The sequence below is a fragment of the Lipophrys pholis genome (assembly GCF_963383615.2).
Source record: "Lipophrys pholis genome assembly, chromosome: 17".
Classification (NCBI taxonomy): Eukaryota; Metazoa; Chordata; class Actinopteri; order Blenniiformes; family Blenniidae; genus Lipophrys; species Lipophrys pholis.
The window spans coordinates 6906914-6930010 of NC_137643.1; the positions used below are offsets into that span (position 1 = coordinate 6906914).

Here is a 23097-nt window from a genome sequence, read left to right on the forward strand (position 1 = left end):
TTAACACAGTGAATGGCTGATTTGCACATTATTCTGCAATAGTGCATTCTTTTGACTTTTCACTGATGTAACTGTCGGCCTGGTATTTTCTCCACATAAAGCAAGTGGCTGGTAAACATCAGTGGACATTTCTGCAGGCTGTGATGGGATATCATGTGAGAGATTTAAAAAGGACAATTTGGACGTTTTCCCTTTTTTAACAGACTCCCCATGTCTGAACAAATTTGTTAATTTCCACGTACAGGGCTGTGGTGATTCCAGCCGTGAAATAACAAATGTCCTAGCGGGCTGTGGTATGGAAAGCAGGTAGGACACAGTGGGGCTACACTGACATTTTCCCCACATGCAAAATCATGCAAAAGGTAAATACTGAGGCGGAGGGATACAAACACTATTGCAGAACATGGCCGTCACCTCCGTCATGTCCTCTCCCGCAGACCCGCCCCCTCAACTGACACCGCCCTCTGATTGGATCACAACTTTTCACGTCAGCTTCCCATTGGCTCCCCGGTGAGTCAATCGCCTGCTAATGTCACTGACGTCGGTCGTACAGTGGGTACGCTGTGTCGCCAGGGTGGACAGTGTAGTTACTTCAACATTAAATGGAATAAAATGCCGCCGATCCGTGTCAATAAAGACGCCGCTTCAGAGCACTTATTTAATGCTTCTTAACTCGACGCGGGTCACCTCTGGAGCGGGTGGCGGAAGGCCTATAGTCGGTGTTTATCAGCAATATTTCAGGGTAAGTGGAGTGATACATTTCCTTCCTGCGTCTTTTTTCCTTCGCACGGGTCCAGACTGTGCTCGCCTCGTTATTTTAAAAAAAGCTTAAAGTTATGGCTAACAACTCTCTTGGTTTACATAAAACGGGCTCGCAGCGTTCAGATGAACACGAAACGGGGGTTAAAAGTAGTGCGTACTCCAGCTCTCCCAGCCGAGCTGCATGGAGAGAGTGAAGAAGGTAATGGCTGTCGGTCGGACTCGTAACTAGAAAATTGTGAAATGGCCTGTTTGGAGTAACGCTCGCTCGTCTCGCTGCTCCAACTCTCGGCCGCGGGTTCGCTGCGGGAGCACGCGTGGCTTGGTTACCAATGAGGACAGGTGATGTGACAGCACTGTCGGTGTCCAACATGTCAGATCTCGATCCTGGAGGCTACCTGTCTGCCGTCACAGGGCCTGCTCAGTCTCCAGACCCCATCTGTCACCACGGCTGCAGGATTCCAGCTCCCAGTCCTCATCCCACTTCATCTCCTCACATACTAATCTCATTTCAAGCAGCATATTGGTTCCTTATACCAAATCTGACACTGTTCCTCGCTGGGCGATATGAGAAGTGCTTACTACACGTCAGTAAAATAGCTATTGTTCAAATCCCTTCGTGCATCGTTTCCCGTCGTTCCATCTCTGTTGGAAAGAATAAAATCGTGTTTCTGCTTGTTTTATCCACATAATAAAAGTTATTTTAACATAGAAAGGGAATATCCACCTTGGCCCAAAACTAAAAGCTTCTGTCTACATATCAAGCTTATTTAATGCTAATAATTTTCAGAACCTAAACTAATCCTTTTGAAGTAATGTCATTTGTAAATTGGAAATCCCTTTATTTTATTATTATGATTAGTCCACAACTTGGAAGGTCTCTGGCTTTATAAATACTAGTTGAGAAGAAAAAATTTAATTGTGGTACGTTGGTACATAAAATTCAGTTTTCCCATAATTTACTGAATATCGAATTATTATGTTCAAATTCAAATATTCCAAGCTGCTATGGTTTTCTTGTTCAAACATACATACTGTAGGCTTTAAAATGACCATGATGAGAATTCAAGACATTCTTGGAAGTCTTTGTTTCTATTTAAATTTGACTCTTTATTGTCATACATACATGTAACACTGCAGTCTATATTTCAATTTGCCACAAATCACACAATTAATATTATTCTAACTGAATGGTCCAAGAGCTACTAAATACTAAATTACTTGAAAAGTATAAAGTGTATTTTGAAAGAGAAGTCTCCCGTTATAATAATTGCAGTTTAATAAAGGCGCTGTTTCATCCAAAAATAAAGTCTAAAGTGAGAAAATGATAATTTTTTTTGACAGGGTTTTTGTTTGCTAAAATGTTCTAATTACTGTTCTTATGTTCTATTACTTTACGATCAACAAAATAATGTCTGAAAGCTATTTTTAGTTTATAGCCTATAACTAAATCATCAGTTATCCATTCCCCAATCTCTTGCCTTGAATGTTACAAACACAATAAAATTGGACATTCTGGCATCAAATTGCTAGAAACGAAAAGAAAATATTGAATTACTTCTTTAAAAAGGATAACCTGCTGTTCCAAGGTTTTTTTTTAAGCCGATTTATCTGTATTCCCCCTATACTTTTTCAGTTACCCCACTCGAACAAATTAGGGCACTGATGGTGGTTGTATGTGTTGAGCTGCTGGCTCGTGCACCTCTGATTTCCTTTGCCCTCCCAGGGTAGATAACCAGAGCTGCTGGGCAGAAGTAGGCCAGTTTGACGGGTGATCCACCGCTGTGAGGCGTCCCTGCAGATGGATTCATCCCAACATCTGTAGGTCGTGCAGTCCCGCTGATCAGCAGCAGAGATTGCACCGATAATTCCTCTTCCACCAGACTTTTTATTGTAATGGCTCATATGTACTTTGGACGGAGTATAAAAAGACTTTTGTTTTGTGGAATTTTAAAAGCGACACCTTTTTGTTTGAATTGCGCAGGTTCCCAAGTCGTGTTTCTCTACTGGACTCATGGCAGGATCAACATATTGGTTGGCCAAACTGGTTGTTATCATAAAAGAGAGTATTTATTAAAATGCTTAGGATAATATTTACCTCGAAGCGTGCCGTCTCAGTGCCCGGATTTGAGCTGACAAAGCTGTGAATGGAGGCCAAGATGAACAGAATTATGCAGGTTTTCCACAGCAACGGTTTCTGAAGACCGTATTCATTTCTTGAAATGTTGGCATTATTTGAGCGGTGGGTATTCCAACGATTGTGTCTCCTGACAGATGATGGCCAACGAGATGAACAAACAATTTAAGAAATGATGATAAATGATGTTTGTTTTGTACCGTTGGCCAAACTCATTTGAGGACAATAAAGTCTTTTTCTAATACTGAGTAATGTGAAGATAACTTTTTAGTATGTTGTTGTAGTTTTTATAGTATAACGGCAGATGAAGCCTGCCCCATTCCTCTTTTGTAATTGAAATACCGAAGGCATGCCGAGAGAATTGCAAATATCAACCCTTTTATTAAATTACCAATTAAGTTTTCTTCAGGTTGTCCTTCACAGTCAGTGATAATTGCGATTATTTTTCTTGTAAACATTTTTAGAAAACAGCTCATTGAGTTGCTTTTCATTGGGGAACTTATTCAATATCAGCGATACGCGTGTGTTGTATGAGCTGTGAGGCGTTTCTTCAATAAGACACGTGTCTCTTGACAAGATTTTTATATTTTTTCACAACTTCTCTTGGTCACATAAAAGAGGAACATTAAAACCTCACAGTATCTGAATAAACTCTTTGTGGCTTGTATGTTTTACATAGACATTTTAGCTTTGAGATAAGCAGTACTTCTCACCAATATTATTCATACGTTCATACATTTAGACGTACTATTACAGATTGTAGTTATGATGAAGGAACATTTGAAGGTTTTAGCACGCGGCCCATCATACTGTCGGGTGCTTTGTGAAACGTGGCAGCATTATTCAAGACAGACAGCTTGTGGTGCTGAAACGACAAGGTAATGAATTAAAAAGTCAATTGACACAAGCTTCTGTCAAGACATATTTTAGGAAAATATGGCACCAAACACTCTAATTTTCCTCCTCAGATGTGATGGTTGCTTCTTCCCTTGGTTGATGGATTATTAACTAAATTATCTTTGGAGATTGGTTTTGTGTTTGGATAAATTAATGAGTTTTAGAAGTCCTCAATGGACTGATTTCATCATTATCCTGCACCCTATAGTCAAAATGGTTTTATAATGAGAATGGGAATATTTAAAACTCTTCTTGTGTTGCCTGCAGGCGACTTTAAGCTGTTAGTTCCTAACTGATCTGTGTGTAGCTTCATCTTCTCAGGTGTCAGATTGATGCAGAGTCCTGACACTCTTTTGAGCGTAAATTCTCGCTGTCCACCTTTGGAGATTGAGCAAGAAAGGTTGTCCAGAGTCCCAGACCCTCGCCTGAGAGCTCCGGATGGCAAACCCTGCTGCAAGTAATGTTTGAGGCACCAAGCATTTAACTCAGGGCTCTGGCACATTTCATTGGCTACTGCATAATCCGCAAAAGGTCACTGCCACTAATTACACTACTCCAAAACAGACAGATGCATACCCTGAGCTTGATTGCGCTCTCCTTCGTCAGAAGAATACTCCGGGGTTGCATAACCATTACTTGGATGATGCAATAACATATGCATTGCTTGTTTTTATCAGAGTGACAGAGTTCCCTCCTTAAGATAATGAGGCAAACCTGCTCCGCCTTTAAGTCACTCATCTGCTCCTGCTATGCTTGTTTTATACACTGTCTTCCACTGGCTGTTTAGACTGACTCATAAACTATGTCTTTTCTGCCTCGTTGGTCTCCCGTATGTCACTGTGCACGTTTGACTCGGCTGCATCCGGGGCTGAGCTGCAGCCGAGCAGCGACCTCGTTATCTTGGTGTCCAATCAGTCCTCCGGCCAGCTCCTAATTGAGCCATCAGTGCCTTAAGGGGGAAGAGGAGGGATGAACGTGTCAATTACAGTAATGAGGGGGCAGCCATGCAGAGTGCAGTCAGGGAGAGAGGCAGGCCTCGCAGTGCTGCCCGACGCTGGCAAATTTAGTGGAGTCAGAAGGGAAAAGGTTTTTAGAAAAAAAAATACTAATAATTTGTCCCTCTAGCTGTCGGGTGTTTCTCCATGTTGTGTTGTGGTGACTGTTTTAGAGGTGGTGCTTTACAGTTACAGCCAATGAATGAGCTATTATGATGCTCAGCAGAACCATGGCTGTATGAAAAGCTCCACCATCGCACGGTGGCAGTTTGGTGTCACTGTTGAATTGTTGGAAAATGCCAATAAACAGAAGATTAGCTTGGGATCTCCTCAAGAGAGAGATGTCTGGCTCATGTGTTTAGAGGAAATGTTGTGTTTTTAACTTTAACCTCTCTGTAAGAGTTTGTTGGAAAACGTTTTGAAATGTTCTGACATTGCTTTGGAAGTCTGCTAACTGCCTTACCATAGCATGTTATATCTTAAATGATGTAATTTATTACATTTACCAATAAATGGATAATGGAGTTCCTCTAGCAGAGCAATTCCCACAGCAATATTTGATCTGACCTTCGTGTGACATCTTGAAAGGTGTTGAAGTTGTCAATTTGGGTTAATAGCATCAGTGGTTAAGCCACGTCTGGTAATGAGATTGTTTTTCTCAGTTTTAACAAAGATCTTTGTCGGGAGAATGTGAAAATACTCTATACATGTACGTCTCTGCTTTGAACTAATACTGAACCGAGCTGTGGAGTGTGTGTTTTCAAGGTCAAGCTTGGAGGTTTGTTATCCCTTTTTCTTTTCTTTTCTTTTTTTTTTTTTTTGAACAAGCCCCCTGACCTTAATTCACTCCCGACTGTGGACATTCAACCTTCGTGTCCGTCAAAATTGGTGTTTGGAAATTTTTTTTAATAACTGTACTTCACTTTCCACTATCTGTTATATTGAACCATTCACATATTGACTTTAAAACCACTTCAAGAGATAAGTTACCACTTAAGACCTCACCGTGAACCCTGGAACATCATGTTTTGCTTTCGTTTGTGAGACCGTCTAAAGAATTAGATGTGTCGCGACTGGAGTTATCAAAAAATAATTAAAAATAAGATGTCTCGCTACAGTATTTGTCCCCTTCTGTCCAGAACCGCAATGCTGTCTTTATTCCCCTCAATGTTAACTTCATCTCTTTGTGACCCTAACTTGGATGAAACAGTTGTAAAAGGTGAATGGCTAGATGTATGGCTCTTTTTCTTTTTCACCAAGAATGCTCTAAATCAGGACTTTAAAACAATGACTTAAAATAGGTTTTGTGAACCAACGCATACTTAAAAAGATGATCATCACGACTGCTCAGTAGTGTATTCAGTTCTCCCAAAGATGTTAGAACTCCTCACTTTTTAATGTTCTCTTGAAGAGTGACTCCCATTATTTGATTTCTGCACAGATTAAACACAGAGTGTTGATCAAATAAATAACTTTGTGTCAGATATTTAGTCGCAAATGTTATCACAACATTCTGCCACCAACGATCGGCTGACTTCACAGGCGCTGCCTCTTCTTTGAGGCAGCCTGCGTCATTTGCGACGCCTTAACTCCAGATGATGACTGAGAGTGTGAAAGCTTCGACTGCTGTTTCTAATGCCTCCGCTCACAGTGTCGACCTGCGTTGGCATGCAGCCGTGCCAGAGCCCAACTCAGAACTTTGCCATAAGCGGGACTCGCCGCAGAGGTTTTTATGTGATGTTTCATACTTCAATACAATTTAGAAAGAAAAAAACAAACAAAAACTGTCTGGCAGTGAATAAACATGTGCAATGGTGAGGATGTAGCGTACAGCTGACACCTGGCCTGCTCAGTCAGATTAGTATTGGTGTTGGTACCAATACAGCACATCACATATGGACATCTCTGGAAATCAGTCAGCCAGCAAGCGGAAAATGTATGACAAGATATAAAGACCAGCTGCTGCTGCTGGTGCAGGTGGTCGTCGTACGAGTGCAAATTTTACCCTGAAAAATAAAGAAGAGTGGCAACGACATTCACGCGATCGATACGTCATGCCGCTATCCATATGTGAAGTCTGAGATCCATCCCAGCCATCATTAGAGGTGAAGCTAATCTGCCGGAGTGCTAACATCTTCTGATTAATTCTCGAGCTGGACGTGTGTTGAAATGTGGCTCACGTAGGTCCCATGTGCACTCCAGTGGCGTTTTTTTTCCATTTTTTCCGTCTGGCCTAACAACAATCCCACAGGAAAGCACGAACGTGGAGGGTCAAGACTGGAGGGAAAGCGTAACGCCTGCTGCAGCAGCTTAGCCCATGTGTAGGAAGGAGAGTGGCTTTGAGGTGAATACAAATTGGAGTTATAAATGTGAGGGAATGACTTTTTGTTCAGTTTTTACTCTGAACTTTTAGCTTGGGTTCCATGTGTTGTTTGCACTTTGTCATTCCTAAATGAACCTAAATACCTCAACCACGTTCACTTCTATCCTGATGGAAGCTGTGAATGCTGAGGATTAGATCATGCTCTTGATGGTTTAACTCATCCTGTACCACTCCAAACCAAGCACAATGTGATTTATTACTCACAAATTACAAACGAAAAGATGTTTCTCTGTGTGCAACTTCACAAAAATATTGATTAATCAGAAACATTTTTGAAGACAAATGACACTAATTGGACTGATTTACTCCTGACCAGTGGCATCATATAATACTTGCTCTATTTGAGGATTTTTCATTCTAATTTATCATTAGTTTTCATTTAATAGGAAATATTTTCAATAAGGTGGAAGGGGCTTTTTAATCATTACAATTATTTCAGCCTGGTTTGGACAGGAATATACACTAATCAGCCAATAGCATCATGACCTACTATCAATGTTATTTATTCTATTAATGCTACATGTTGATCTCTGAGGGTGTGTGCTGCAGATCCTTTCAGTCCTGTTGGTTGCAAGGTGCACTCTCCATGGAGTCATGCTTATCAGTTAGCCTTCACCTTGTCTTAGGTTTACTATCAGAACAATACTGTCGTCCAGAACTTTTCACTCAAAATGTTAACTTGGTGCCTGTTAGATACATGATAAAACCATGAATCAGTGTCATCTCGTTCACCCATCAGTGGTTATAATGTTATGGCTGGTGGCTGTACATTGGGATGTGGTTTAAAAGATGTCAAAAGTACTGACGAATAATAATCTCTCTATCTGAACACTGCTGCACAAGCTAAAGGTCACAAGAAGAAACAGGAACTTCTCCAGTGTGGGAGTCTTTCTGTTGTTCTGCGAATTAATCCATAGAAGAACATCGGAGTCCTCTCGCGTGCTGAAGTGCCTGATTTAATGCAGCAGACCAGCCATCCTGAATGCAAAGCATCAGCACGGCACCAGGCTGCGTTTAATGAAATGTTGTGATTAATATATGACTCGCTGAGCAACCCGGCTGTGAAGGTAAATCACAGCTGTAGATATCTTAAAAGCTCTCACCGCAGGCAGGATAAAGTGCAGCGGGATCCAGGACTTAATGAATTATAACACTTAAACATGATGCTGCTGTCTGTATGGTGCTTTCTAAATATTTATCAGCGAGGCAGGTAATATGTCAAACTGGAATAGCTTCATATCAATATATCCCTTAAACCAGCGTAGAGGGTGGACGGTTTCTTTAGTCTCAAATCTGTCTGCTTGTTTTAGGGACGGCTCAGAGATTTGAGCTACAGCAGAGTTCTCAAGGATTTCCTATTCATCCATTCTCCACTGTTCTCGTTTATTTATTCATGGCTATCAGGCCTTCATACAGATGGTAATGACGATTTCAAGGTATGCCCGACATAAAGACTCCCCGGCAGTGATTCAGAGTGCACACAAAGATGGAAAGCCCACATGTACAATGTTACAGCGCAGTCGACAAAGGGTTTCTTATATTTCTGAGACAAACTTTAGTTTCTCATACAGAAAATATCATGATATTGATTTTGAGGTGAAATGTCTTGATTCACGACCACGATCGATGCAGTTTTTTGAGCCTTTGCGAAGCCGCCGTGACTGGTACTTTTTCCTACTGAATCAGCTATTAAAGGTCTTAAAGCTGCCCACTGACTTTCCTTTTCACGGAGGCCCGCTCTGACTTTCCTTCAAAGTGATACGACATTGATTGTTTCGGCGCTGGCACCGAGCGGCCCTAAAGAGGGCTAAAGCGTCATGCATGTGGGGAAAAAAAAAATGCTGACTGTTTTCTTGTTTATTCTGATGATTCACGTGTTTAAAGTGCTTAGCTCTGTGCAAGGCCGCAATAAATCAGCTTGAGCATTGATTATTCCATTTAATTGATCCATCTGGGTACCCCCGGCTAGCTCAGTTGGTAGAGCATGAGAGTCACAATCTCAGGGTAGTGGGTTCGTGTCCCACGCCGGGCGCCACCTTCCCGTGGGCTCACCACCTGCAGGAAGGTTCTTAAATGGTGCATTGTGATCTGGGTGACAGTGCTCAGACTGTCACCCCCGCGACCTGGAAATGGATAAGCGGAAGAAAATGAATGAATGAATGAATGATCCATCTGGCATGTATTTACTCAGAAGAACAGCATATCGTCTCTGTTACACTGTAAGTCACCAATTGATTTGCCACTGTTGGGAGAAACATTGTGTTTGCTTGAATTTTTATTCCACTTTATAGCCCTAACAGCATAACTTTGACACTGTAGGAACGTGACACAATAGTTACTCCGCGAGGCATCAGCAATCATACTTTAAGGCAGGATAATTCTCAAATGCATTTGACATTCACTTATCAATGATTGACCCTGTTGTCAATATGAACGATATCAAAGTCCAATAATCACCTCACATTATAGCTGTAGGGCTTATCTTCATGTCTCCACACTCAACCATCCATCTTCTATACTTTCGACTAGCTGATCGTTCACAGCTTGTTTTCTAAGATAGTAAATGACTTTTATGTTTCAAACTGTCGTTTCTTTTTTTTCTTTTTTTATTGCAATGCGGATTGAAAACGCTCAATTTACAGAATTTGCACAGTGGTGCAGAACTTAGCCTCGTGATGAAAAGGTCCCTAGTTTTTTTAAGCCCCAATTACACAAGCTCTGGCTGTGTTTTGGATGTTCGTTTATGCACCAAAAGTCACTGAGACCTGAACGTCTTGAAAACACTCTGTCTCCATGGAAACAATGAAAATCAAACTTTTCTGAAACGCTGGTACTGCAATGCTGAATGTTTACAGCATATGGTTTTATTGCACAGCACCTACTAGTGGCCCGGCAGCAGAACTACAGCAGTTCTAGAGTTTCCGTTTCGTTTTCATAACGTTGCTGTCTAAATGCAAAACGTTTCTGAAAAGACACAGATAAAACACACCCCAGTCTGCAATTTTTCTGAGGTGAAGAGATGCTTGTTGGCCTCATCCAGAGTAGTTTATCATCCGCAGATCTCTGTGGAGGCGAGCGGCGCTGCTAACTTCAGTGTGTCTTTGCAGGTGAACTGGTAAATAGTTCATTTTGCTTTGTCTGAGTGCTCTTTCTGCCAGATTGGGTAACGTTATTATGGGCTGGTGTATCGATATTTTATCGTTTCACATAAATATTTACTGAAGAATTCATATTTTTGAACACCCTTTGGCTGGGATGTACCTCATCTTCAAGCATAACTAGCTTTGACCAGATGTATAGAAAATGGATGGATGGATGGATTTGAAAACATTACAAACTAACAGAAAAAGCAGTGTTCAATTTTAAACCTTTTCCTCTTTCAGTTTCTTGACGTTGAACTCTGACTGTTTGGATTGAGTCTTTGAGCACCATCGCACACACATGATCTGTTTTTCATGTTTTGGTTTGTTTGAGCGTTCCACTGAATGTAACTTGTGATTCAGCTGCAGCCTGTGCTGGCTGGTGTCTCCTCGGCCCTCGTGATCACACAGCACTGTTGTCTTTGTTGCCCTCTGTTTAATTTATCGGAACATTGTCATGTTATTTTCATCTTCTCATGTGACAAGAATTTGATAACCTAATGATTTATGAGGCAGTGGTCCTCCTGAACAGAGATACCCCCCCCTATTTAGAGTTTTGTACATTTGGGACATTTGAGTAATAACTTGTTGTCTTTCTGTCATGCAGGAGAGGAGTGACGTTCTCCTCGCTGCAGGGACGTTTCTCACTTTGGTCCTGTTCGAAGAAACGATGAACTGAGCTCTTTTCAACTTCTCCACATCACACATCTCCACACCGCCCTCTCATCATTCGCCTCCCTTTGGAACAGAAAGAAAAAAGAAAACGAGCCGACGTCGTTGTCTCACCGCACCTGGTCAGAGAAATGTGCGTGCGCACGTGTCCTCGGATGCATGACTGTGTCTGAGCGTGTTTGGACTGCACTTCCTCTCTCACCTTCCGAGAGGCGCTTCTCCACTTGATCGACTGCGACATTTGTCTTCACAACTGCAAAGCATCATGGGTAGGAAAAAGATTCAGATCCAACGGATCACCGACGAAAGGAACAAGCAGGTGAGTCTATGGTGGCTCGGCCGTATGCAACAGATTTTTGTTTATCTTTGTTGTTGTTTCTTTATCTAAAAACATTAGAAAGATGACTTAATGTGGCAAAATAAACCTTTAACTTAATACTTTACCAAAGTATTATTCTTGTTTATTTGCAAAAGATTACTGAAATTGGGGTAAAAAACATTCAAACTTTTTAGAAATCCGCCATCTTAGAAATTACCTATCCAACCTCTTTAACCATTATAGGTTAATATTCTTCTTCTTTCTAACAGTAGATGATAACAGAAAGAGGACTTTAATGAACGGATCTAATCCGTCACTTGAGTCAGAACAGTTCGTTTTTCATTTTCCCTCCGTTTGCCTTTTCACATTACTCCACAAAATAGATCCAGGTGAACAGTAAAGAAGAAATAAGCAGCTTTCAAATACATTCTTTTTGACAGCTTTTAAAAACAAACACGGTGGTTCAGTTGTCAAAGCAGCCTCACCGTAGCTGCTCTGGAGCTGATTAAAGAAGCTCCTCCATGTTCGCTTGAGGATTTAGAATAATTTGTTGTTTTTACTACAACAAACGGCTCAGTGGATTGAACAGCAACATAATGTTTCAGTGTCAAGGTGATGTGCAACTGAAATAATCTACAGTCTGCATGCCTTTATGTCGGCTTAACGGTAAAACTGAGCGTGGCTGGTTTTTTTTTCATTGAGAAGTCAGCCATAAACTGTTTTGGACATTTATTTGTCTTCATCCTTCTGCCTTAGACAAAGCCCTACAGTTGCTTTCATGAGCAACAGGGACTTTAGAAAGTATAACTTTTGGGGGCGATAATACATGGTTTTTCAGTTTTCAGTGGAAAATTAGGATGTTTCAGTAGGTTTTAGCAAATCAGACGTCACAGCACATCAATGGGAGATAATATTTATTTCAAACCGAAATAGCCCGACTTCACATACCTAAACTTGGTCATTACCCATCTGATTACAAAAATCATCAGCATTTCCAAACGTTCAGCAAAATCGACGTATTTTCAGCTGGATGTTGATTCATACGGTTTGTAACTTCTTGTAGATTATGTGGGCGCTCACTTGCTGACTGTTTTTGGTTGCCATAACAACAATCCCAAATTAAACATCACTCACATAACAACATTTATACATTGACATAGAAAATATTACTAACCACAGCGTACTTCATCCCAGTTAAAACAGTTTGCCAACCACAAAAAGTCTTAAGTAATTCCAAATGTGTAGAAGTGAAGTCTGTAGGTAATATTGACTTTTTGAGCATAAATTCAGCTGTGCGTTGGCTTATACCAGATAAATCAATGTTGTTTGTCATATTTCTGGCGATTGAGAGCGATCTAAAGGTCCAAACACAATGAGCAAGAACTGTGAAAATTGTTCTCTCTCCCAAAAGAAAAATAATGACGTTGTGATGTTCTCGCAGCCCTGCTGTGGGAGTTCTTGCAGCTTGTTCTCGACACGTCCGAACTTTTTCTTTTCCCATGTGATGATGTTCAATAACTGTTGTGTGATTGGTCAGAAACTAAGTGTGGTTGACTTTGGAAAAGAGGTCGTGCAACCTACGTGCTTTCTTTTTTTCCTCCCATTTCTTCTCGGGATTTCTGCTCTTGTGTTTCTCTTTTAGTATGAAATGGCCTGACCTGCACTAACTTTCTTCTTGTTTTTGTGACTTTAAGGAAACAAAGTATTAGTCTCTACTCATGCAGAGTATGTGTCCACTTGTTGCCTGTTTCCTGTTCTCACTCGTATGTGGGACTTTCCCAACCGATAACTCTCCTGTTCGGAAATGCCTGAATGCAACAATCACTTTAGTTATTATACAGTTATATGTTTTTAAAAAAATAAAACATGAAAAGATATTGCATCAAGTAGAAGACTTTACTTTTGAAAAGGTTGATTTTGTGTCCGTGTTTACTTAGCTTGCTGAAGAAAAACAAAAATCTGTGCAAAATCTGTTTTTCTGTATCATGAAAAGTCTCAGGAATACCAGGAATGACTTGCTCTGGTACGAGCTGCTGAGCAGGTTGCTGATGAGATGAGATGCCGTCTAGAAATCATTTCGATTTTTGCGTTGGACTCAGGTCATGACTGCGGAGCTCGAGTGTTGATTTGGCTTCATGCTCGTGCCATTGTCCCCCTCTAAGTGTCCATCATCTTTTCAGCTGTGAAAGGTCTTAAGTATTCCAAAGCAGGCTGTTCCTAGAAATGTGCCCCCCCCCCCCCCCCCCCCCCCAAGTTCCATTTGTGGCTTCTTCTTTTCGCTGCGTGAGGCTGCCACCCCTCTTCACAGTAGCGATGATGCTGGGCGAGCGATGAAGAAGTGCTTTGTAACTCAGCTGAAAAGTTTAATTGTGTTTTCATCACACCACAGAGTATTTCGCCTCGTGCTCTCTTCTTCGTGGTTTGGGGGCAATCTTCGAGCACATTTATTTTTCCATGACTGGATTTCTTTTGGCACGTTTTCAGATAAAAGTATAAACATTTGGAACTCAATGGACACTTCCATTGAGTTCTGCTTGTGTCCTGTTTGTTTTCTCAGCTGGGTTGAATGAGCTCTCCAAAACCTTTTTTTCTTAAAGAGTATTTTGAAATTCCTACCACAATTAGACTATTTTCGCGAACCATCAATGAATGTTTTAGTTTGTAACTCTAATTCCACATCTCAACAGCTCTAAACTATCTATGCAGACAGATTTTGTTACACTTTGGCAGATAAATTATGTCCAAAATACAGACTTTTAAAAGTTTTTTATTTAATGTCTCTGACATTCAAAGTCACTTATAGACCTTAATATAACATTCACATTGGTAGAAACTGGTTCAAATCCCTTTTGACTTCAGAACTGCTTTAAGCCTTCATGACGTGGATTTAAAAAGGTGCAAACACTACCAGATTGATGATTGTGGATGTGTGTGGTTAGTTGGTGATGTAACTTCAGCCTCTTTGCTAGTCAGCAGCAGAAACATTAGTCATGTAAACCAATTAGTGGCCGTAAAGTGGTGATACACTTTGTTCACAAAAGGATGGAGACGATGAGCAACAGTCCTCGGGTAAGCTGTGGTGACTCCAGGACTCTCAATTGTTTGCAAAGTCTGTTAACAAGATTCACACAACTGGCAGCCTGATCTGTTGCAACCATGCAGAATGGATCCATGCTGTCAAGTTGTTTATGCCAAATTCTGACCATTTGAACGTGGCAGCATAAATTAAGACTCATCAGAAGGGCAAACTAACCTTCCAGTTCTCTAATTTCAATGAACCTGTATGAAGTATAACCTCAGCTTCTTGTTTTTAGCTGACAGGAGTGACAGCATGTGTGGGTTTCTGCTGCTGTAGCCCATCTGCTTCAAGGTTGCGTTGGGAGATGGTCTCATGCATAACTTGCTTGTAATGAGTTGGTTTTTGAGCCAAGACGGTCCATGGAAAACCATGGAAGACTCGAATGAATTGAGATAAATCAGTTTCCAGTCCTTGTTCTAGTTTTAGTTTTCAAAGTTCAGGTATAAGCAAGATAAGATAAATGTTAATCGCTCGCGTATCAAAGCTAAAAATATCAACACACTTAATTGTGATACCTATAAAAGTCATCTTTAATTGAGATTGATGATTAGTGACTGCTGTGAAACCAAACAGTTTGAAGGTTATTATTTCATTGTAGTGCTAATAATCATGACGCACAAAAGGCCACAGAAATGAGGATGCTTCAGTATGGATGCTGGAATCGACTATATTGTGTTTCATCGGTGGCTCTTTATGATGAAGGCACAAAAAAAATAAAAAAAACCCACAAAACATTTCTCTTATTATCCGTGTCTGCCATTGTTATCTAATGTGTTTGTCTGTTATTTGGCTGAATGTATTTTCCGCACCACAAGTCAGCTGAAGTATTACTCACAGGCCATCAACGTTTCCTGAATTATCAATTAGGTGTTGCTCCTCTTTGTGTGTGGATCGCTGCAGACCCGTTCACAGGGAAGTGTTTACATCACGGGCATCATTGTAACCATGGCAAATAAACTTGAGGGATTGAAGGCAGTGACAAGGAGAAGCTATATTTATATGTGTCATCCCAGGTAATCAGCTTCAACACATTAACTCGCCACAAGTCACAAACCACAGAATTGTTGTTTTCTGTTCCCTCCATCTTGAACTTTTGCTCATCTTTTTCCTTCACAGGTCACGTTTACAAAGCGAAAGTTCGGTTTGATGAAGAAAGCGTACGAGCTGAGCGTGTTGTGCGACTGCGAGATTGCCCTGATCATCTTCAACCATGCCAACAAGCTGTTCCAGTACGCCAGCACCGACATGGACAAGGTCCTGCTCAAATACACGGAGTACAATGAGCCACATGAGAGCCGGACCAACGCCGACATCATCGAGGTAAATCCACCATACCGGTTTGTATGAACGGGATTTTAGGTGTCGTTTCACCAGGAAACTTGTTGATGTTTGAGCATTTTAAAAATGGTCATTATGTCACAAAAAATGTTATAAAAAATTCACTAAAAACAATTTTCTGTGGGGGGGGAAATTGAATCTTACACAAAGGAATAAAGAATTTACCTCAGAACTGTTTGTTTTAGGCTTTTTTTTTTTTTTTTTTTTTACTTTCCAAGCAAAATCACCCTGCCTTGTTAAATGACCACTTTAACTTGTGGCGAGTATTTGCAAAGAAATCTTTTATGACTGATTAACTCTTTCTGTTTTATATTCTCAGACTTTGAGAAAGAAAGGTTTCAACGGTTGTGACAGTCCAGAGCCGGACGGTGAAGACTCCATCGACCAAAGTCCCCTTAATGATGACAAGTATCGCAAGACCACAGAGGACCTGGATGTTCTCTTTAAACGCTACGGAGTAAGTTTGTGAAAGTTATGCAGAGTTTTCTAGCTGCACTTTGTTCTGCTTCCCTTTTGACTCGCTGGCCGGGCATTTCTGTTTATCTTCTGCCTTGTCAACCAGAAACTGCAACAAGTGTGAAGTTCCTCTAATGGCATGTTTCACACTCGCTTCATCATAATCTCCTGAAAACTTTATACATTTATGATCATCATGAAGATAACAGCTTATTTTACCAGTTTGGGGGCTGGTCTTATATTTGGCTTTAAGTTTTGAGTCCTTAAGAAGATATATGACCAATGAATTTCCTGCAGCCCCAGATTTTGTTTTTACTATTGTATGCCGATGATACTCGCCTGTTACTTCCTTTTGAATTTGACTTTCACAACTCTGGATTTCACACTTGTTGCTCCTATTGACATTAAGAACTTGACACAGCAAAATGTTAATGTGGAGCCACTGATCCGTATTAGTGAGCATAACTTAGGCAGTCACGTTGTGTTTCATGTGTGTGTGTGTGTGCAGACGGCTGAACAGTGAGAGAAAGGAGAGATTCTTTATTCGGGTGCAGAAAGTACAGCTACTACAGCTTGTAGTTAAACTAAACACCACTCCTGTGGGTTCTTGAGCAAGGCCACTAAACACTCCTCTTTCTGTTTTTCTTTCTCTCTTTCTTGACTTTTCATTTTTCTTTTTGTTGTTTTTGATAATATTCATTTCAGACATATTCATCACATACATGCATGTATTAAGTACAGATATCTCAAAAGCTGTAGTGAATACAGACTCACTCATACCACACATGCACACAAACAGAAAGTATGTCTAAAAAGGAGAAGGAAGAAGCGAAACTTATTTGACTTACTCCTTGCCAGTCTACAGCATATTATTTATTCATCAGTGTTTTAAAGCTAATGATCCCTGAGAGCTTCTGAAACACGTGGGAACCCTTGTTCAGTGTGAAATGTGAACCACGGCACAATTTTCAGCTTTATCAACAAATAAACCATAATAAAGCTTTCCACTATGTTTTTGTCAACTAATATAGAAATGTCTCACATGTTATGAGCGAAATGTGTTATATTTTAGATTTACATTTTTCATTGTCAGTTGTGATCGTTGGAATGATGCATAAAGTTACTGAGCGCCAGAAAGTGAAACTCGGATGTTTTTGCAGCAGTCGGCAACTCCGGCCCAGACCTTCTCCATGCCCGTCACCGTCCAGGCATCCAATCAAAGCACACTGCAGTTCAGTAATCCCGGCAACGCATTGGTAACTACCTCCTACGTGACATCGCCGTCGCTCACCGATACCCACCTCCTGTCGCCACAGCAACCGGCCCTTCAGAGAAACACAGTGTCTCCTGGGTTGCCACAGCGACCAGCGAGTGCAGGTGAGCGAGTGATCTTGTGCAGCACCAGTGGGGCCGTTAAATGACAACCGGGAGAAAAACAAAGAGTAGATGATCCTCAGCTCAGGGACGTCTTGTTTATTTCATCAAGGATCCGACCATGTTTGTGTTTGTGGAAGAGGCTCTGTGTTTGAGGACGGACTGCTTGTAGGTTTCTGCACATTTCTGCATGAAATGAGATGATTCACTGTGCAGGGAGGAGAACTTGTCTGCTCTGCACTAATTTGACCTGTGTGACAATCCTTGTGCAATTTCTAACTTTTGCACCACATTTTATGAAACGGTTCAAGCTGCGTGGAGTTTCTAATGACTACAGAAATGGCAGTTAAGCATTTCTCTACCAAAACACAATAATGTTGATAATATGTATGTTTCTTCCCAGAATTGAAATCCCCAAAACTACCTTTATTACTTGTAGCAGAAGAAGAAGCAGATCTGTCACTCAGTTTAGGTCAGCTGCCGCTTAAAGCCCAGTTTGTACTTAATTGGACCAAACCAGTGAAGTGGAAGCTTAATAACCTTTAATGTGTGTTTCTCTATTTTAAAAATGGAACAGGTTTTGGTCAAGAAATTTGTTTTGTTTATGTTTTTATCCACAGGCGCTCTTCTTGGTGGCGACCTTAATAATTCAAATGGAGGCTGTCCAAGTCCAGTCCGTGAGTATCAGTATGATTATTTTACGGGATTTGCTCAAAACCTGAGCTGTATCCTTGTGGTTATTTTTTTTGTTCTGTGCCAAGTGTCCATTGGGTGGTCTGATGCGTTATTAACATTGTATTCCTCCTCCACCTCAGTGGGATCAGAAGATAAAAAACTGAAATATTCTCTCCACAACCTCTGAAACTTAAATGTATCAAAGATGGCATCTGTTGTTGTTTTTTTACATTTATAGAATCTTATTGACAATGAGACATTTATAGTTCCAAAATTGTTTATTATTATCAAAGGCCGTCTACGAATTTGACAATAGGGAGGAAATGTGTCTCAACATCAATAATCCTGAACATTTACTCAGGGTGGCATTTACTTTACAAGGACCTTTATTCTGTCGTCGTTGACACGTCTTTAAATTATCGGCTCTCTGAGCAGAATAACAGTTTGAATTGGAAACCTTTGGAGGATTATCTAATGCACCTTTGAGGGCGCATGCTGCCTGTCCTCCCACCGTCTGCATTCACCTGTTTGATTTTGCTATTGATTCCTGTCCATTTGCACCTCCGTCTCCCCACAGCTAATGGATACACCAGTGCCAGGGCCTCCCCAGGCCTCCTCACTGTTTCCAACGGCAACAGCCTGGGGAAAGTAGTCCCGGCCAAGTCTCCACCCCCACCTCCCAGCCCCCAGATGGTCAACAGCCGCAAGCCAGACCTCCGAGTCATCACCGGCGGAAAGAGCCTCATGCAGATGGTGAGCTTAACGAAGCCGAGATTGTAAAGTCGGGCCTTCGCTGAGTTAACGTTTTGATGCTTTTAAAGACCCCAGGGAACAATGTCAGGGCAAGTCAAACCTGTCTGTCTAAGTATCTCCTTTTCAAAGGAGACGGGCGTTTCACATTTCATTGACATTTTAAGCAGCCAAGATGCTTTTTCTATTGGATGCATATTTCCTGAATGCCCTCTAGTGCAAGATGAGTCATGAGACGTTTGACTTTGTTTCAGAAGAAGAAAAAAGGGCTGAATTAAATGCAGACCTTTTCTAAATTGTTTTGTTTTTTTTGACAATACTGTTCCCTCTCCCCGGGATGTTCGGAGTATCAGTCTTTTGCAAATTAGACGTCAGCCAACCCATGAACATCTCTGCAGGAAGTAGTAATACTAACAAAGCATACTTCATCCCCCTTAAAGCAAAAAATCAGGTTGTTGGCCAACTATAAAAAGTAATTTTAAATGTGTAGAAGTGAAGTCTGTGTATAGTATCGACTTTAAGGGTGTAATTTTCAGCTGTATGTCGGCTTATATGTGAAGATCTAAAGGTCGACGCAAACTGTAGAAAATAAATCATTAATAATTTCTTGCGGCTTGGTCCCGACACATCATGTAAGCAGAGCGTTCCTGGTGTCCTTGAACTGTTTTGTGATTGGCCAGAACTTTGTAGAGCGCGAGTCTGATGCAGAAAGGCAAAGGCGCCACATAAGTTTTTGGATAAGTATGAGAATTCCTGGCCTGGTGTGTGTCCACCTTTAGACTGAAGACAAATGTGCAGACTGAACCTGAAAGCTGTGAGATTCACATGTAAAAGGTTTTTTTTTCATTGGCCAACAAATCAGATGGAAAATTTTACTTAAACATTGAACTTCAGGAATTAGCCGCAGGATAAGCAACCTGATAGAGGGTCGTTTGCCATCATCTTGCCTGGGGTCCGTCACTTTAACACCAATGTATTGTTATTTTGTCAAGCAGTCAATGAAGTGTCTGTGAATCACCCTTAAACGTCTTTAGCTGTACTTGTGCTCGTCAGGGTCTTTGAGGGTGTTTGCTATAACACAGGAGGCTGTGGATCAGTAAAACAGACTGTATGTAACGATGGACGACATGTTTCTTACCTCAGCGACTCAAAAGTGAATCTCTGAGATTCTGAGTGAAGCAAACAATGGTTTAAAAAAAACACTTAATCACAGTGATTGTTGTAGCGATCAAGAGGCGGAGAAACTGAACTGCCACTCGAAGCAGCTTGTCAGTCACAGCAAATACCTGATTAGGCTTAAATGAACTTTAAACGGCAATTAACCCCAAAATGTTTCTCATTTCATATTTCTTTAATGATAATTAAAGAAATACGTATATATTGGGCTCTCCTGAATTATGACAAATTAGATTACTGAATGCAGATCCTTTTAGAGTTACTTATATCTCAGTGGTAATTATAAATCAAGAAAGGTTAAAAGCTTAATGAGCTAAACACACGGAACCAGAAAACATCAGTATCACTTTAAGTAATACAATATCAATGATGTCACATTGTACATACTTTTATAAAAATTCTTAGCATTTCTTTGATAATCTACTAATTACATGATAAAGTTAAAATGTAAGGAAATCTTTCCATGTGCCATTTTGAATTGTGATTTTTTATTTTTTTTTTAAATAAGTAAATACTTAGTATTTTATGAGGTGATATGTTTGTAACTCCTAACATTTGATACATTGATGATTTCTTGTTATATTGTGATTCATGTTCCAGTAAATCTTTCTAATTACAATATAATAGTTTCCCACTTGAATATTATTGTAGACTGCAGAATTGTGGTCTGTACTGCTACCATGGTACTGATCAAGCTTTAGGTAGTGGATCTTCTGGAGTCTTCTCTCATATTGTGCAGTTTTCAGAGTCACATTAGAACTCCGCATGGAAAGTCTTTACTTGTCGCTTTATTTTTGATTCCGCAAAGCGAATTGAATCGGGTCATCTGGGCTCGGCCTTAAGTCTTGGAAGACTACGTTAGTCCAGGGACGGCATGAAATGACGGATAAGGGGCAAAATGTCTTCCAAGACAGTCGATCAAGTCCAGTTGACCTGATTCAATCCTACCTGTACTCAGACTCACACTGGATTGAACAACATCTCATGTGAAAGAAATCAGCAACAAAAAGCTATCAGATTCACGGTGATAATCAGGGCTCATACACACAAAAAGACCATTTGCCATCGCTGAGGTCGCTGTTAAAGCACTGTGAGTAGTTTTATTATTGTTTTTTTACTGGCTTGGCTGTTGTAACCCTCTTTGTTACCACCCTTTGCAGACAGAGGATGAGCTGGAGTTGGTAAACGAGGTGATTTCTCCTCACGTCAGTCACTCGCATGAGTCGACGGCAGTCGACTGTTGGTACACTGTTAGCATGAAGCAGAACTGTGCAGGAGTCCATCGTTTGTTCTGGTCTTGTTCCACCGACATTTTCTTGGGATGGTCTTCAGTTTGTGGTTTCTCACTCAGACTGCATGTGGCTCAGGGCTCATGGACTTGTAGTTCCAGCAGCTGCATCACCAAACTTCAACTCGTCACAAAGATCAGTTTGTTTCAGCTGAAGCGTATCTCAAGTGCTCCAGTTAGTTTTACATCAGGCCCATTTACCTCATCGTATGATGCCATGTAGAGCATGGGTGTCTTCTCAGTCGGCATTGTGGTGCCAAGCACCGCTTATAGCATGTCGCCACTCACCACCGTCCACCCAAAGACATGCCCATTAGAGACGTTTCAAAAAGTAACGTGCTTTACATTAAAGGCATTTCACTCAATATATCGTCAGTCACAACTCTTGTTTAACCTTAAATCACGTGATTATTGCAATTTAGCTTCAACTCTTAAAAATGAGGATTTGATGGGAATAAACTGAATCTGTCCAGTTTGTTTTGTTTGGATTAAACAAGCAGCAACAAATAAAGCTAAATATGGATTAACGATGATATAGGAGTAAATAAAATTGGGATAGGTTGTAGCTATAATAGGCATCAATAGAATAGGATTAAATACTGTAGATAAAATATGAATGGATATAGTTGATAGTGGGGGTACATAGTTAAAATAGGATAAATTGCATAGAATGAGTGTAGATGTGATTGGGTATATTGAACAGGAGTATATAGAATAAATGAATATGATAACAGTTGATTGATAGCATAGGATAGATAGGTAGTAGGTCAATAGTTAAAAATGAACCTAAAGAGCAGAACATGGATGCAGAGAGCGTTTTAAACTTTATAGAATCTGGTTCTAATTTGAGATGAATGTACTCAGAGAGCACTGCTTTCCACTGCTGCTGGTGGCGGCTGTCATTCCTCCTCCTTTATAATTCTCCTCAAAGTTGACAGGCAAGATTCTCATTTTCCAGAAGATAGTGATTAATTTTCATCACCCCACCATCCCCCCCCACTCAATTCCTCACAAAGGCAGATAATTGAATCTGGCTCCTCTCTCCGCTCCGTCTCTCTCTTCTCTCTGTAAATTCAGAGCTACTGTCATAACTCCAGACGAATGTTTCCTCTCAGGACGAGCAGCCTCACAGGCAGTAATTCTGCTCGGAGATGATTCTCCTGCACTCTTTGGTCTTTTTACACTTTTATCAGTGATATAATTCAGCTGGAGCAGACTCTGAGGGGGAAGGCTCCCTCGCAGATTTGTTTCTTTCAGTGCAGCTTTAATAATAAAACCTCCTGGCAGCAGATCCACCAGCCTGTCTGCTGCACCGAGTTGGAGAAACAGAATATGTTTTGGTGCTTTCGGCTGACGCTGTTTGTTCACCTGTTCGCATCCTGTTACGGGGAAACACGGAGAAGCCTGTTTAGCTGCAGTGTAGCTCACTGCAGGAGTGGACTGTCAGGACTTTACTGACATCCACTGGAGAACCAGGAGACGAGCCGTCATCAGATGAACGTCACACAAGACACTTTTCATCTGAATAGAGTTTATCCTGGTGTTCACTTTAAGTACTTCTGCAGATATAACTTAACCTTCAACTATTTATTGATATCACACAGTTTACATGTGTTTTTCTTTTTAAAGGGAGCTTTTTTTTTTTCACAAGTTTTGGTT

The 23097-nt window shown here is 40.8% G+C and overlaps 1 protein-coding gene across 4 annotated transcripts in view; it reads left to right on the forward strand.

Moving 5' to 3' along the window:
• Positions 1 to 533: 533 nt before the first annotated feature.
• The window catches only part of LOC308123234 (myocyte-specific enhancer factor 2D homolog), a 28564-nt gene continuing 6000 nt past the window's right edge, over positions 534 to 23097 (forward strand). For all 4 annotated transcript variants that reach the window (XM_080485617.1, XM_080485616.1, XM_080485615.1 and 1 more), the window contains exons 1-7: positions 534 to 742; positions 10919 to 11302; positions 15498 to 15701; positions 16039 to 16176; positions 17336 to 17552; positions 18170 to 18226; positions 18802 to 18977. In XM_080485617.1, coding sequence (XP_080341743.1) covers positions 11249 to 11302; positions 15498 to 15701; positions 16039 to 16176; positions 17336 to 17552; positions 18170 to 18226; positions 18802 to 18977 — 846 coding nt within the window. In that variant the 5' untranslated portion in view covers positions 534 to 742; positions 10919 to 11248. The remainder of the gene's footprint in view (positions 743 to 10918; positions 11303 to 15497; positions 15702 to 16038; positions 16177 to 17335; positions 17553 to 18169; positions 18227 to 18801; positions 18978 to 23097) is intronic.